This window comes from Homarus americanus, unplaced genomic scaffold (genome assembly GCF_018991925.1).
Source record: "Homarus americanus isolate GMGI-L3 unplaced genomic scaffold, GMGI_Hamer_2.0 scaffold20465, whole genome shotgun sequence".
Taxonomy (NCBI): domain Eukaryota; kingdom Metazoa; phylum Arthropoda; class Malacostraca; order Decapoda; family Nephropidae; genus Homarus; species Homarus americanus.
Genome location: NW_024756914.1, coordinates 9,613,171 through 9,630,491, shown reverse-complemented (window position 1 = coordinate 9,630,491; position 17,321 = coordinate 9,613,171). Strand labels below are relative to the sequence as shown.

The following is a 17,321-nucleotide window of genomic DNA, read 5'->3' as shown; positions in this document are numbered from 1 at the left end:
CTCCTAAACCTAAACTTATCCAACTTAAATCCGTTGCTACGAGTCCTATCCTGCTCGGATATTATAAGAACTTTATCTATATCCCCTTTATTGATTCCTTTCACCCACTTAAATACTTTTATCATATCTCCCCGCACTCTTCGTCTTTCTAGGGAATGCAAGTTTAGTTTCTTTAACCTATCCTGATATGGAATGTTTCTAAGTCCCGGAATCATTTCCGTCATTCTTCGCTGCACCGACTCTAGTGAATTGATATCCATTCTATAATAAGGGCACCAGAACTGAACCGCATAATCGAGGTGCGGCCTAATTAGCGCAAGATATAGTTGCAATAAGACCTCTGCACTCTTATTACTTACACTTCTAGATATAAAACCCAATACTCTGTTTGCCTTATTTCGAACATTAACGCACTGTTTTCTAGGCTGTAGGTCCGGGCTTACAAGTACTCCTAAGTCTCTTTCACAAGTCGACTTCTCTAGGTTGATGTTGTTAAGGCTGTATACATTGACAGTATTTGTTCTTCCAATATTAAGTACGCTGCACTTGCTGGTGTTGAATTTCATTTGCCATTTTTCAGACCACCCCTGCAGTTTATTTAGATCCTCCTGTAATGCATTTGCATCCTGCCCTGAAATAATCTGCTGCCCTATTTTGGTGTCATCTGCAAACTTGCTTATGTCACTGCTGATCCCAGTATCTAAATCGTTTATGTGGATTATGAACAAGAGTGGGCCTAGTACTGACCCCTGGGGAACCCCACTGGTTACACGGCCCCACTCAGATTTAACACCATCTACGCTGACCCTCTGCGTTCTATCGGTGAGCCACGATTTTATCCAGTTTAAAACTTTCCCCTCGATACCATGAGCCTTAATTTTTCTCAGAAGCCTCTGATGCGGTACTCTGTCAAATGCTTTGCTAAAATCTAAGTACTGTAAATAACATCGTAATTTTCTTCATTATCTACAACCTCGTAGACTTTCCTAAAAAGCGTCAGCAGATTTGTTAGACAAGATTTTCCCTTTGTAAACCCATGTTGAGAGTCGTAGATTAATTTGCTTTTCTCTAAATGCGAGCGGATGCTATCTGCTGTAATTGATTCAAGAAATTTCCCCACTACTGACGTCAAACTGATCGGCCGGTAATTTGACGCTGATGCTCCGTCTCCCGTTTTGAATATGGGTACAGGTTGTACCTCTCTAGTCCGGCAACCTCAGGACCTGACCGGTTCCGGACCATGGAAATTCACCCTTTTCCTGGATAGATAGTGACTTGTGCTTATGCTTGGAAGCACTAGCACCACTTTCTCTGCATCATGGTCTCTTTGAAGACATATTGAAGGGTTAAATGTAGTATAGTAGCTTCTCAAATTTTGCGAGTTTTTAATTCAACGTATTTTATTGGAACACAAAAAAAAATAAATAAAAATTTTGACGGCGGAAACTTGAATTTCGACGGGTTTGAACGGCCCGCCAACGTGCAGACAACGTGCATAATCGTGTAAACAGCGTCATTTCTCTTATGTACAAAAGATTCATTATTGTTTATTACTGAATGTCTTTTTTTATTGAATTAATGTTTGTGTGCAAAATGAGCAATACAATTCATTAATAATACGTAGAATATTAAAACACACGAGGAAATGACACAGCATTGTTTTCGTTGATTACAAAACCAGTGACTGACTGGTTCTACATATAAAAGTGAAGAAAATAAGACCTTGGTTGTAGCTGTAGTAAAATTAATATGGTTGTTTTAAGTAATGTTATTTAATGTTAATAAATGGAACAATAGAAGTAGCTAACGATAATGGTAAAGAAAAAAGAGAGATCGCGTATGTAAGTGCGCACACGTGAAAACATAACGTTATTACTTTACATAAGAATATGAAAGCAACACTTATTTACTGTTCATATACAGTGACCCCTCGTTTAACGAACACCTCGGTTAACGAACTGCCTTCCATAAGGATCTTCAATTCGGTTAACGAAAAAAAATTTGGTTAACGAAGTTCTTACGAACCGACCTCAACATGTTTTCGCTTGCACTGACCGGGCAACCAGCTTTAGTATCAGTCCGCCAATACATTAATCGGTTCTAGGGCTTAAATTCCTTACTATTTTAGTAAATATCAAGAAGTTTATACTATTCAATAATTTTAAAAGTTTAATATTCAATTTTTTAGTCATTTTAACAATTATTGAACATAATTGAAGGTAGAGTGACTAGTTTAATGCGCGGCATCCAGCCTCTTAATACAGCAAACAGGCATTAGTCTCTCTCTGTTTTCACTGGAGGTAACATCTTGCTTGAGACTCTCTTCAACTAAACACTTTTTTTCTGTGTTCAAGCAAATTATTGGTCATTTTGAAATATATTTTACATATTGACAATATATAATGCAGTGCAGTGTTGATTTAAAGAAAATAATCTTGAATTACACCAAGAGAGCTAAAATTTTATGGGTGAAATGGCGCCATGGGGTGACTTCTCTTCCACCCCAATGCCTTCTCTTCTTCCTTCTCCACCCCCATTCTAAATTCCATCATCATCATCATCATCATCATCATCATCATCATCATCATCATCATCCAGGAGCCTTCTACATACACACCTCAAAGTAAGTGAACTTTTCTACCATTTTTGTTGAATTTAGGAAATTTTCGGTGAGCTGGAACCAATTACCCAAAAACCCATTGAAACAATGGTTTCGGTTAACGAACGACCTTCTGGAACGGATTGAGTTCGTTAACGGAGGGGTCACTGTATATTTTAATCAATGTTTCTGAATTTGTTTTTATTGAATTAATGTGTGTGTGTGCAAAATTAACAATACACTTTATTAATAATACGTGGCATATTAAAACACACGATGAGACGAGACGGCTGCCGTCATTGTTTATGTTAAAGCTTACAAAACCAGTGACTCATTGGTTCTACATATAAAACTGAAGAAAATAAGACTGATTGTAGCTGGAGTAAAATTAATGTAAAAAATTTAATATGGTTGTTTGAAGTGCCTGTAATGTTATTTAATGTTAATAAATGGAACAATTTAAGTAGCTAACCATTAATGGTAAAAAAAAAAGTGAGACTGCTCGTATGTAAGTGCGCACTTGTGAAAACATATCGTCATTACTCTACATAAGAATATGAAAGCAACACTTATTTACTGCTCATATATATTGAAGGGTTAAATGTTGTACTCTGTATAGACAAGCAGAGAGAGAGAGAGAGAGAGAGAGAGAGAGAGAGAGAGAGAGCAGCCGAACTGCCGGATGGAAACAAACCTTAATTTCCCTCGGCTTTGTTGTTGTTGTTTTTTTATGAGGATTAGCCCACCCGGGCATAGGTCACTGACCCACATTGGGGCCTGAGGGGCAAAAATTTAATACTCCTGTAATAATAATAATAATAATTCAGATAAGTAAAAAAAAAAAAAAAAAAACTGCCTATCTACCTATTGGACAAACTAAAATCGTTCCGGACCACAGAATGCCGGACTACAGAGGCACAACCTGTACTACATTTGCCTGTTTCCACAAGTCTGGCACAACTCCCGTGTCTAATGATTTTGTAAATAAATTTACGAGGGGTCCGCTAACCTGTTCCCTACACTCTTTCAAGACTCGAGGGAAAATTTCATCCGGCCCAGGGGATTTTGTCTTCTTTAGTGTATTTATCCTCTTAAGAACATCCTCTTTTCTGAGAGTGATATTCTTTAATTTCTCTTCTTCCTTTCCCCTGAATATCAGTTCCACCTCTGGAATTTCCTCGTAAATTTCTTCTGTGAAAACTGATAAGAAGTAGCTGTTCACTGCTTTGCTTATTTCTTCACTGCCATTTATCACTTCTCCCCTCCCTGACTTTAAAGGCCCAACTTTGTCCTTGACTTTTGTTCTATATACCTGGAAAAATCCCTTGGGATTCACCTTGGATTCTCTTGCTATTTTGATTTCATAGTCTCTCTTTGCTTTCCTTACATTTTTCTTAACATTCCTAGATAGTTCATTATACCTATTTCTGAGCTGCTCCTCCCCTCCCTTTAATTTCTTATATATTCCTTTCTTTATTCCTATGTCATGTTTAAGTTTTCTGGTCATCCACCTTGGCTCATTCTTATTTATACACAGTACAGTACAGTTTAGGGTACAGTACCAAGCTAATACAGTTATCTATACAGACACAGTACAGTATAGGGTACAGTACCTAGCTAATACATTTATCTATACAGACACAGTACAGTACACAGTACCAAGCTAATACAGTTATTTATACAGACACAGTACAGTACAGTATAGGGGGTACAGTACCTAGCTAATACAGTTATCTATACAGACACAGTACAGTACCTATACTGTACTGTACTGTGTCTGTATAGATAACTGTATTAGCTTGGTACTGTACCCCCTATACTGTACTGTACTGTGTCTGTATAGATAACTGTATTAGCTAGGTTCTGTACTGTACTGTAAAGGTCTGCTTGATTTTTCTTTTATAGTATAATCTCTAGGTGATTACAAGGACTTTGTATTCATTTCTTTACTCTATAATATTACAGGATGTAGATGAAAGCCTGGGGGAGAGACTGTGGGGTTTAACAGAGATGTTTCCAGACCGTCTTCGTACAACCAGTGTTAATGCTGTGTCCTCCTCTGTAAGCTTCATGAAAAGTAAGTATTCTTGGAGTATGGTACAGTACTGTAGTAGATTGTCTAATATTCTGTGTTTTATGGTGTACTGTACAGGTCATTTGAAAAGTAACCTCTGCAATATCTTTGTAAAAATACTCACTGGCTCAGTCTGCCTGTTCAAGAGACAGTGGCATGGCCCTTCTGAAAAAAATTTGGGGAAATAATTTGTTACCCGAGATTATGGGTGAGGACTAATTCTGTAAGTTAACCGAAATAGGTTACAGCCCAGACCATTGAGGAAGATATAATGCAATTGTTGAAGACATGTGGGAGTCTAGTTCATGGTTGAGGTAGCACAGTACTGACGAAATGTGTCTGTCACACTTGGTGTATCTATCTGTAACACACTTGATGAATACAGTACAGTACTTTACTGTGGTTTCCCCAGTCACACATCTGACCAGCATGTTGGTTTGTGTGTCTGCTGATGCTAAAGACTATGGAACCATTGTCAATTACTTTATTATTACGTTTATTCTCTTCACATGGTGTCCATTCTCCTTTATTATACCAGGAGCACAAGGCTCTTTTCTCCATCTTTAGTGTTGTGTTATATAAGGAAGTGATAGCAGACGAACCCTTTGTAGTCGGGAGGCACCAATAGATGCAATGACAAGCTACAACTATGTTGACCTCAAGCTGTAGCACAAAGACAAATTTACAAGTACTGTACTGTATTTGTAATAAGCACTGCACTGTGAACTGATAGGCATCGCCCTCCCTGATCCATCAGTGACTATAGATAACCTCTAGTGTTGTTACACTAGTAATCTATGGTAAAAGATGATAGACAAATATATTACAGATTGCACTGATTAGGTGATTGACTCTCCCATCATTGAGGAATAGTACAAAGTGTACTTCTAGTACTGGCATGTGCACCATCTGTTGGTAAATAAAGGTAATAATTTTGGTTGTTTAGACTCAAACCTTGAAGCTTCACTGTAAATGATGGGGAATTTTACCAGAGTTCTTCATGATGGGTTTTGGAACAACACTAGGTGGGTAGGTGGGAGTAACATGACTCTTTCTTTCATTGTACATCAAGACAATGCTGACTGTATAGTAAATTAAATACCCAGTGTAATTGCCAAGTGGATAGTTTGAGAGAGGAAGTGAACTAACAGAAGAAATTTGTAATGGGCGATCCGAATGGACGGCTATAAGACAGGAGAAACAGTAATGGTTGGAATTCTAGGAGCATATTAGACAGTCAATGGAGGAAAACTAACATACAGTTGCCTACAGGTATACAGTAGTGTTCCATCCTTGTGTGGTCTTACTGAACATGTGGCCAACAATATATTTTTTGGGGGTATTATTTGTACCTTAGATTTGTGCTAAGTGATATGATAGATGTAATATCTGTAATGAAAGTCAACTATGATTCCAACGTTGCCACATGCTTGGGCAACTGTATATAAATTGGTAAGAAATATTATTTACAGAACCCTGTGATTTTTAATTCAGGTACCTATGAACTGACAAGACAAGTTGTATGGATAGCAGTGAGTACCTCGGTTATCCTGTTTGCTCCTGTCATGTTTGAGCTAGAACGGCTCAACGTGGAGGAGATGATGAAGCAAGATCGGAATAGGGTGAGTAATGCTGTACTGTATTGTGCTCGCTTCTGTATAGACCGTGTGTGCTTCAGAGTGGCCAAATTATCTGTTTACCCTGAACCTTTTCCTCAAGACTACAACAGTATACTGTAATGGTCCTTGGAACATTCATAGATTTTACTAAATGATGATGATAATTAAATGAAATTCTTTGGCAGATTTGTTTTGCATTCTGTGAAGTTTTCTAAACTCTCCCACCATTTCAAGCATGTACTGTGAGTACAGTATATTAGAGTATAGGTCGAGTCTTTATTATCAAATTTTTATGCAAAATAGATCATCTCCCACCAATCACATCATTCTGCCAAATTCTATAATAGGCCTCACCATTTCCTCTAAAATGCCATGGAAGCCACACATCCACAACATTGCTAAAGCTGCCTCCTGAAAGCTGGGAATGCTGTGCAGATGCTGTAGCTTCTTTACTCCTGAGCAGTTGCTTCAAGTTTATAAGGGATTCATTTGTCCTAACTTGGAGTACTGCTCTCATATCTGTGATGGTTCTTCTGTCCAACTGTTAGATAGAGTGAATCAAAGGCATTTCGTCTTGTTAACTCTCCTCCTCTAGTTGACAATCTCTTCCATTTTTCTTCACCGCAATTTTGCTTCACTCTCTCTCTTTTACAGGTAATTTAACGGGCAATGTTCGGTGGATTTGGCATCCTGTGTACCGCCAGCAAGGCCGTGGGCTCGTAACACACGTCTTGCCCTCGGTGCCCACAGTTTCTCTGTGGACGTTGGTCACGCTAGAATAACCCGTTATAGTACCTCCTTCTTTCCTCACACAGCCAAACTGTGGAATGCTCTGCCTTCTTCTGTGTTTCCATACTCATACATCTTCGTGTTGTTGATTAATATAGTCTGTTCCTCTTCTATTTTTAATTTCATTTTACTCTTATTTTTTTGTCCCCCAGGCCCTGTTGTGGATCAATAACCTGTGCCTGGATGGGCTATTCCCTGTAAAAGGGGGGGTTGAACTATATATTTACTGTACTGTGTGCATAATATAGTGATATCCCCATTAGCCGGAACAATTGATGCAGAGCACTTCCGGGGATCAGAGATTTCCGACAAACCGGACGACTTTCTCAAACCTGGAAAAATTCCTTATTCCCGGAATATTTTCCGGTTACTGGGAAAAGTATCCGAGTGTCTAAACTAGACCTCTTGCACACACAGACACTAGCCCACTTCCCCAGAATGTTTCTGGGTGCTGGGGAAGTATTCCTTGCGTCTAAACTACCGGAGTCCGTAAATGCAGTTCTAATTAAGTTAGAAACTCCATTTCTTTACTATAACAATCCAGAATAGTTTATCTAAAAGTTTGGTAAAATAAATATATTTGAAAATTTAAAATCTATATGATGTGGGCATGACTGAAGCTGTGTTACAGCAGACTGGTACTTTCCACTCCCATGGAGCTGTGGGGGATTAGTGGGCCTCATGACCTGAAGATGTCTTGAATAAACACAAAACCTAAAGTATTTTTAGAGAGATTGTGATAAGTATGAGTGTAAATGGAGTGAGAAAGGTGTGGGTGATGAGAGATGGAGTGGAAAGGAGTGTTGCCAAGCGCTCCTCAACAGCTGATATTTAACTCAGTCTCACACACACACAAACTTGTCACACAATAAGACCCTCGCTCCTTATGTCTGCTGTCTTAAATCCCTTGTTAGGTAGGTGTGTGTGTGTGTGTGTGTGTGAGTGAGATAATTAACGGTTTATTGAAAGAGCTTGGCAGCCAGAAGGCTGAAAATATACAGTTACATATTTGGGGAATGGGTTTCGAATTACAAATAATATACAAGTAACATAAGTGATACAAATAAGATATATAATAACTAGATGGGGAAAGGCTCAAACTACAGTGCATTTGAACATAGTGACATAGCGATCAGTTCGTGCATGTATGGGCTGGATGCGGTTGTGGTGTCGAACAGCAATTCTTGGGCTAGGGATCTCAGGTGGTAGTAGGAGCCGGTGTCGAGGATGGTGTAGAAGCTCCTTACCAAATTTGCAGATGAGGTCGTGGTGATGGTCAGTGAGAGTCGAGAGGGTCAGTGTGTTGAGCGCTTCTTGATATGTGGAGTAGGAAGGGGAGAGAATAATCTTGCATGCCCTCTTTTGCACTTTTTCTAGGTGTTTACGTTGTGTGGCATTTAGGGGGGAAGACCAGGTGGGGGAGGCATAAGTGAGCTTGGGAAGTATGAATGTTGTGTAAACACTGGGGAGCTCGGGTGCAGGAACTCCGAGGGACTTGAGTCGGCGGAGGAGGTGGAGACAGAAACTGGAGGATTTGACAACTTCACTGACGTGTGGTTTCCAATTTAGTTTGTTGTCTATGGTGACGCCGAGGAGCTTCGTGGAGTCTACAACCTGGAGTGTGTTTGGACCTAGAGTAATGGAAGATGGTGGGACAATGTCGGAGGAGAGGTTGATGTGCATAACCATGGTCTTGGTATGGTTGATGGTGACATGGTTGTTGGTGACCCAGTTTTGGAGACTGTTCAATAAATCCTGAAGGGCGGTATAGTTGGGAGCAGAATTGTTGACGCTGATCCCAATGGTGGAGTCGTCGACATATTTCCAGCGAGCAGGGGTTTCTCTTAGGGCATCATTGATGAGCATAAGGAAGCAGAGTGGTCCCATCTTGGTGCCTTGGGGGACGCCACAGGTGAGTGACTGAAAGGTGGAGACAGCCCCTCGGAAGCGTACAGCTTGGCGTCAGTCACTGAGGAAGTCTGTAAGCCATGGTATAAGACTTCTCCGAAGCCTGAGGTCAATAGCTTTGTTGATGATTATATTGTGGTCGACTAGGTCGAATGCTTTAGCGAAATCAATGAAGGCGACAGCTACAGACGTTTTTCGTTTCTCGAGATGGCGGTATATGTAATCGAGAAAGCTGACAAGACAGTGAGTGGTGGAGGAAGTTTTCATGTTGCCAAATTGCTGAGGGTCTACGACTCCTGCAATATCAGCATAAGCCCAGTCGAACACAAAACCTTCACAGATTAGGCTGGGTATTGGGGTGATTGCAATAGGTCGTAGCTGATTTAAGGATTGTGGGCTGGTTGACTTGGGCACTGGTGATACATAAGAGGTCTTCCAGTCAGCTGGGCATCTGGCTTGACTGAGAGAAGCATTGATGATGGAGCATAGGGGTTTAGCAAGCTCCGGGGAGAACTCCTTGAAGAGTTTCATTGGTAAGTCAATGGGGGTGGTAGAGCGTTTTAATTTTAGTTTGTCCAGGCGTTTTGCTACTTCAAATTCTTCTACTAAGTCAGTGGGAAGGGGGGCTGGTAGGTAAGCAGGGAGAGTGGTTGTGTCAAGCCGGGGGAGCGTCTGGCATATAGTAGCGAAATGGTTATTTGTTTGCTCAGCTGCGTCAACATTAGTGAGATGGCTAAGGAAGGGGAGGGGGTGTGTCTTATTGTTTAGTCCACAGAGTTCTTTAAGCTTACCATACCATTGACTGATGTTGGTCTGCTTCAGGTGTTGTAATTTGGTTGGGTAGTGGGACTTCTTTGCAGTGCGTATTTCGCGGATGACTCGGTTGCGAAGGGACCTGTAGCGGATGTGGTCATTGAGGTGAAAGGCTCTGTCTCTCTGTTGCATAAGTCTTTTGATCCGAGGTGTGATCCAGGGCAAGTCAGCTGGGTGAGATCTGACGGACTTCTCGGGGAAGAAGTGGTGGTGAGCTTCCGTGGTGGTGTTGGTATAATTTATCCATTTGGTTTCCACGTCATCCATGCTAAGTACTTCAGTCCAGGGATGGTGAACTATCCACTGCCCGAAGAGGCTCACTGCAGAGTCAGTAATCGGCCTGTAGGTCTTGATGTAGGGTCTCTGTACTTGAGTGGGAGTGGCAGCTGGGGACCAGAGCACTGATAAGTGCGTGCTACACCCGATAGGAGGCATTGGTTGAGGTGGTTGGTACTGGTCCGCTAAGTCAGTTAAGATAAGGTCGAGGGTATTTTGACCGTGTGTGGGGAAGGTCACAACTTGTGATAGTGATAGCTGGTCCTGGATATCAGTGGTGTCAATTTCATTAAAGTCCCCACATAATACTAACTTGGCACATGGGTACCTAACTCTGAGGTGGTAATGAGATGATTGATAAGAGTGTCTCTGGTGGGTGAGCGAGGCGGATGGTATGCCACACAGATTATGATGGAAGCAGTGTGGCGCGGGTGGGCTGGTGGCACAACACGTACCCATAATGCTTCCACGTCTGCTGGGACTTGAACATCCAGGCGTGACGGGCGTAGGTCATCTTGACAGAAGAGGGCAACGCCCCCTCCGCGTCTATGTGAACGAAGGTGATGAAAGAGTTGATATCCCTCAATATGACACGTTTCAGGCACAATTTGCCAAGCCTCACATATGGCAACGACGCTCGCGGCGGCTGACCTGACTAGTTGCCAGCTCGTCGAACTTATTAGCTAGGGAAGTGACACTGGATAGCAATAGAGACGGGAGATCATACCATATCCGTGGAACTTCAGTGTAGTGGTACGGTCTGTCGGGGTGGGTTTCTCCGGTTTCCTAGTGGAGGTTACGGTTCTAATGGGCTTATGTGTATGACGGCCTTGTCTACGGCTACGCGCGTGGAATATGTTCAGTGACTTGAGTCGCGCGATAACACTGCCATCAGGATTACCGTTCCCACTCTTTAGATGGTACAGAGTGCGTCGGGAGTAAGTGATTGGTGGCCATCTGTTGATATCTGTTGTGGGCGGACGGAAGTGTTTGTCACTGACGGCACTTTGAGGGCCACTGACACTGGTAGACATCTGTTAATATTTGTCAGTCGTAAAGACTGTGGGTCTTTGTTCCTGGTGCTTGGGGTCGCCGACACAGTTTTCACGATACAGTGGGGTATGCTATAACGAATCTAATTGGTTCTAGAACCTTGTTCGTTATAGCATTCGTTCGTTATAGGATTAATCCGTTCCAGGCCTCCAAATACAACCACTTAACACTGAAAAATGTAATATAAAATTGTAAAAATTGTAAAAAAGTGCATAAATATGCATCTAAACCCCTGAAATAAAAAATATCATTAATATTTGTAATAAAAAAACAATAAATTAGTAAAAAAAAAAAAAAAAATTTTTTTTTAAATAATGTTCGTTGTAGGAGTTTCGTTCGTTATAGCATTCTCAATTTTATAGGTAAAACCGTTCGTTATAGGAATATTCGTTGTAGGATCCGTTCGTTATAGCATACCCCACTGTATATGTAAACACCGCGGTGGTCCTTGTCACTGGCACTTTAAAGGTGACCGATAAAGTGCCCACTGTCTGACTTTTCCTTGGGGTGCACTATCGGAGCACTGTATGATAATCACTTATTGCACTGATGACTTGAATGTTTTGCTGAGAAAGTCCCGGTCAGGTTAGGTCGGGTCCAGTCACACTGCTGTGCTTTTGTGCTTTTCCTTAAAGCACTATAGGAACACTGCTCGGTAATCAATCGTTCACTAATCACTAGAATGTTTTACTGAATAGATCCCGATGTAGTAAGGCTGGTAGGGCGTTGGGATATAGCAGGGGGAGTGGTAGGGCCAAACAGACTCGGCCTGGCTGCTAAAACCGGGAGCGCCTTCGGGGCACGTCTTGTCTTACTGACGGTTGACAAGTGTCTGTGTGTGTGCGTGCGTGTGCGCGCACACAGTAATACCTCGCTTTACGCGGTCAATGGAACCCACGGAGGCCCGCGTAAAGTGAACAACAGAACATATGGGATTAATTGAAATAGAGACCGGGTCGACCCCCAAACTCCACTTTTTCCGACACAATACCTATGTTGTAGTAAAAATAACATCTTAATTTTATGATGGTATGCACACACAATTAATATTTAAGAGAAACACAGTCGCCAGGTTAATGTCCATTCCAATAATGAACTCAACTCTCTTCCCAACTCACTGGCTCCTACCTCTCTGAGAAATGTTTGGGTGAAAACACTAGATTTTAAGGTATAGTAATAAATAATACCTCAGACAAAAGTTAGGATAATATAATTGACATTGCTGGATTCCTTGCAAGACCAGGAATATTATGAATATACACGTCATATATTTTGCACAAAAGATAACATATTTGCTCTGTGTAAACAAAATTCTTACATTAGATCTAAAATTTGTATGTCTAATGCAAAATCCATGATGTTTATATTCAAAATGATCATCATATTGTAAGAATTCCAGCAATGTAAATTATATTCTGGCCAGGTAATTTGTATGAATTTTATGAGCTAAAACAAATATCTTCAGTAAATAAACAAAAATTATTCTTCACCAACACTATCTGTCAATCAAAATACCCCACCTCCGCCCTGGCTGGGTCCGTCCCTCCCTCCCTCCCTCCCTACCTACCTACCCCCCTCCCTCCCTACCCCCCACCCCCCACCTTCCCTCCCTACCAGAGAAATGTTTGGGAGAAAACAGTATATTTACATTTTTAGTAATAAATAATAACTCGGACTAAAGATAGGATAATATAATTGACATTTCTGGATTCCTTGAATGTAAACTTCATATATTTTGCACAAAAGATAAAATATTTGCTTTGTGTAAACCAAATTATTACATTAGATCTAAAATTTTTATGTCTAATGCAAAATCCATGATGTTTATATTCAAAATAATCACCATATTGTAAGAATTCCAGCAATGTAAATTATATTCTGGCTGGGTAATTTGTATGAATCTTATGAGCTAAATAAAAAATTTTACTTCACCCGTTTATATGAGTAGATGCACCGAGGAATAGTAAAATGAAATTCCGGTTCTGGCTAGGTACCGCGTAAATGTAGAATCGCGTAAAGTGAAACCGCGGGTATTACTGTATAATGTTACTATACAGGGTGTATATGATTTCCCACTTGATTCCAGTATATATTGTATTTACACGCACAAAACCATATGTTTTCCCATACAAAACCACTTTAAAATCACTTTCGTTAATTGTATGACGACCTACTAAAAAAAAATTTCCACAAAATATCCTTGTAAAATAGGGATGCGTCTTATATGCCGGCAAATACGGTACCTGATATATGAAGGAGGCGCGTATCAGAAGTGAGCTCGCCCCTCAGTGCACACATCTTAAATACTCAGGCATGCCACAACAAGAACTTACGTACACATTCATTGGTCTCCATTACATTACTCATCGCGCTGTGAAAATCGGGCTATGGGTTTACATCAAGTCCTTAAGGTTAATGCTTATAAAGTAATCAGTGTGAGCTTGCAGTACATCATTTAAATTGAAGACAAATACGTAGGATGGCAATCACACTCTGTGGTGAGCCACAACATAGGCCTACTCATAAATATGGTGTTACTGAAACTTTTGACAGGTTGTGTTCTCAAGATTAACGAGTTTCTTAAATACAAAACTGACAGTAATTTCAATATAGTCATCAGATTCTCTGAGGTCTGTAACTTGCAGAGATATAACTTAATTTTGAATTGATATCTCTTGCCATCACTGGAGCAAGATCAGTGTTCACAGCTGTGCAGTCAAACACATCGTCTTTATACAATTTAAGCTGCACGTAAAGATCGTTGAAGCTTTCAACATATACTCGATACATCTTGAATGCCTCGGCTGACGGTAGGCATACATCACTTACAGCTACTCATACAGGTTACATCGTAAATTTAAATCTACACTACAGAAAGCACTTAAGGCAAACATAGAAAATAGACAGTGCCTCTCACTAGAGAAAACAAGTCTCTCGATGGGGTAACTCACTCATTTCCCACTTTTTGTGGACGGCAGAGTATAATATGAATAAGTATGGGTATTAACTTACTAGATGTGCAACTGTGACTGTTACTTTTGATACAGTATATCCAGCTATAGGTCCGGTATTGGGTTTATCATAAAAATGGCTTTAATGGACCAGCCTTTCCCTTGATGTGCCTTATATAGTGTGGTACAGTCTCACCCAAAAGTTGGTTAACTCTCCCAGCCAGCTATTGCTGCATTACATGCTTCAGATGTATGAACTTGAGTCTGTTACTTCAAACCTTTAGATTCATTTGTATTGGTTTCATGTTGTGGTTGGTACTGAGACAGTTTCAAACATCTGCAGCAGGCAGTGCAGCAATAGCTGGCTGGGAGAGTTAACCAACTTTCGGGTGAGACTACATTATCACTGAATTGGTAAAATGGGCTGTAATAGTCTGTATTATATCATGATTTTGGGTGTAATGGATGACGTAATATTTGCTGATCATACAACCCTGGTGGGCAATTGAGGAGGGAAGTAACTGATAGTAATGAAAGGAATTGTTAGACTGGGTGCTAGAAAACAGTTAATTATGTATGTTAACAAAAGTAAAGCGACGAACATTTGTGAGAAGAGTGATGGGGAGAAATGAGATGTTCAAGGTCTGTGCGAGGACATGTGTCTGCAAGAGAGGAATGTTTGGTGATGAACTGAATGATAAAATAGCAGAGGGAAAGAAATGTAAAGGCAGGGAGAACTGTGTCAAAGGAAGCAAATTTGGGGATGTACAATGTAGAGAAATTGTTTGCTAAAATTACCAAATGGGAGAGAGGTGTGAACTCTCTTGGTTCCTGCCACCCTGCTGCAATGTTTACAAGAATGGAAAAGAAATAGGATAAGATATGTAAAAGGAATCCTGGGGATATTACTATGCTATAACGAATGAAACTCCTACAACGAACATTATTTAATTTTTTATTTTTTTTTTTTTTTTTACTAATTTATTGTTTTTTTATTACAAGTATTAATGATATTCTTTATCTCAGGGGTTTAGATGCATATTTATACACTTTTTTACAATTTTATATTATATTTTTCAGTGTTAAGTGGTTGTATTTGGGGGCCTGGAACGGATTAATCCTATAACGAACGAATGCTATAACAAACAAGGTTCTAGAACCAATTAGATTCGTTATAGCATACCCCACTGTATTTAACAAACATAATTAATGTCCAGTTTTTGAAGTAATAACACATATTATATACATTCCAAGAAGGCATTAATTTTATGCTTATATGTGGGCATTATCTCACCTATTTCATTGTTTTCTTTCTTTCCAGCTTGTATTGGGTCCTGGATCAGCCATGTCCGGGCCTCCTGTTGCTCCCGGTCTTATGCCTCCTCCTCCAACACGATAATCATCTTGCTTGTTTACCTCGAGCTCCACCGGTTTCATCTCTTTTTTAATTATTGTACAATATATCTGCAAAGATATCCATAGTTGTTACTTTTTATCAAGTAACTTCGTATGGCTGTTTAAGTATGATTAACTTGTGTGAAATAATGGAGAAAATATACAGTTTGACTGTTTCATTCCTGACCTGACCGTAGGCAACATTAAGATGTGAAAGGTGCTCAGGGTTATTGCATGTCATTTTATGCATTGATAGTGAAATAGTTTGGGGGTAAAAAAAATGTGCATATGGATTTAAAAAATTTTTTTTATAATTATTTAATATTTTCTGGTTTATTGAGTAAGTGGAAAATACAGTACTCATACTTTGTTCATAGATGAAATTGTATTTAGATGTATGACTGTAATAACACTGGGATGGTTCTCAGAGAGTGTAAGTAGATCACCTACAGTCATATCAGTTGTGTACATACAGTACTGGATGAACTACTACACTGTACAATGCAGTGGCGTGTACTATATTCTTAAGAAGCAAGGTGAGCATTGCTTTCCTTATAAAAATTCTTCTCTTCAAATTTAAAATACATTATCTCTTTGTTTAGTTAAAGTATTATTTATTTGTGTATAGCATTCTTCATTTAAGTCTCATTGAATTTAAACCTGCTGTAATAGGAGTCCAGAATTGAGAAACTTGCAAGACAGGAGCGTTTGCCACTTGAAAATCAGTCCCTCAAATACGCAACATTCAATTTGCAGTAGCCTCTTACAGGGTAAAATGGTATGCCACTACCAGACATAAGATGAAAACTATTAATTCAAATTATATTAATCCTTTTTTTTTTCTCTCCTTCAAAATCCATGTAAATAAGATACAGATCAATTCTAATATGCTGTGAAAAGCATTCTGATGCTGGAATTTCCCCTCAATAAATATTTGTAGTTATCAAAGTAGAATTTCTTTTCTTAGAGATTTGGGCAACAGAAGCACAGCAAACTCCTGGTTGTCCCTCCCCTACAACTACCACCTACATCATTGTACCAGATCAATCATAAATTCATAACTGCAGATATATAAGTAAGATTTTGTTTTTATAATTAAAATTCTTTTAGAATAATATAGATACTGTATTTCATTTTACCAATGTGATAACCCGTGCAAAATAATTTACTTCTTGGTGGAATAAATCCGAATTAAGGCATAATGTACCGAATGTTGCTAATTGTCTAACAAGAACTTTATTCAAATGCCTCATTAGTGTCATAAATAAAGGCTAAAGATGAACAAAAAATAACTAGTAACTACTTCACCTTGATATGTTTCACAGTTTACTAGACTCCTAGTACTTGGTAGTATAATGTCATTAACAGTGTCATCTCCTTGCCCTAACATTTTTTCCACAACACGCCACTGATACAAGTACTGTAGTAAATGTTCAGGTTAATTGAGCTGAATGTGCAGTTATGATAATGTGTACATATGTGAATATGGCTAAAGCTATTTTAAGTTGTTAATGAATTAAAAGATACTACTTGTTTTGTAACTGTCAGTACGTAATGAGCATTAAAGTATGTAGATATTGTAATCTCTGGTTTGTTTGTGCAGTACAGTACTGTACAGTCATCAGTGTGAAGTAGATGATTGTGATCTTATGCTGGTTCATCAAGTCTGGCCACAAAGCAGCTAAACAAATTTTGGCTAGTGTGTAACATAGGTGTATACAGAGCTACTGTACTCATTTTGTATTGTTGTTTATTATGGTTGAAAATATATGAACAGTTATGTTGTCAATTGTTCTACCATTGACCAACTAGTCTGTCTTTTAAAAATAGAAAATTTTTTTAAA

General features: G+C 39.4%; 1 protein-coding gene across 1 annotated transcript in view; it reads left to right on the top strand.

Moving 5' to 3' along the window:
- The window catches only part of LOC121857124 (mitochondrial import receptor subunit TOM22 homolog), a 21,093-nt gene extending 3,772 nt beyond the window's left edge, over positions 1 to 17,321 (top strand). The window contains exons 2-4 of the mRNA XM_042353013.1: positions 4,565 to 4,676; positions 6,168 to 6,295; positions 15,404 to 17,321. Coding sequence (XP_042208947.1) covers positions 4,565 to 4,676; positions 6,168 to 6,295; positions 15,404 to 15,481 — 318 coding nt within the window. The 3' untranslated portion in view covers positions 15,482 to 17,321. The remainder of the gene's footprint in view (positions 1 to 4,564; positions 4,677 to 6,167; positions 6,296 to 15,403) is intronic.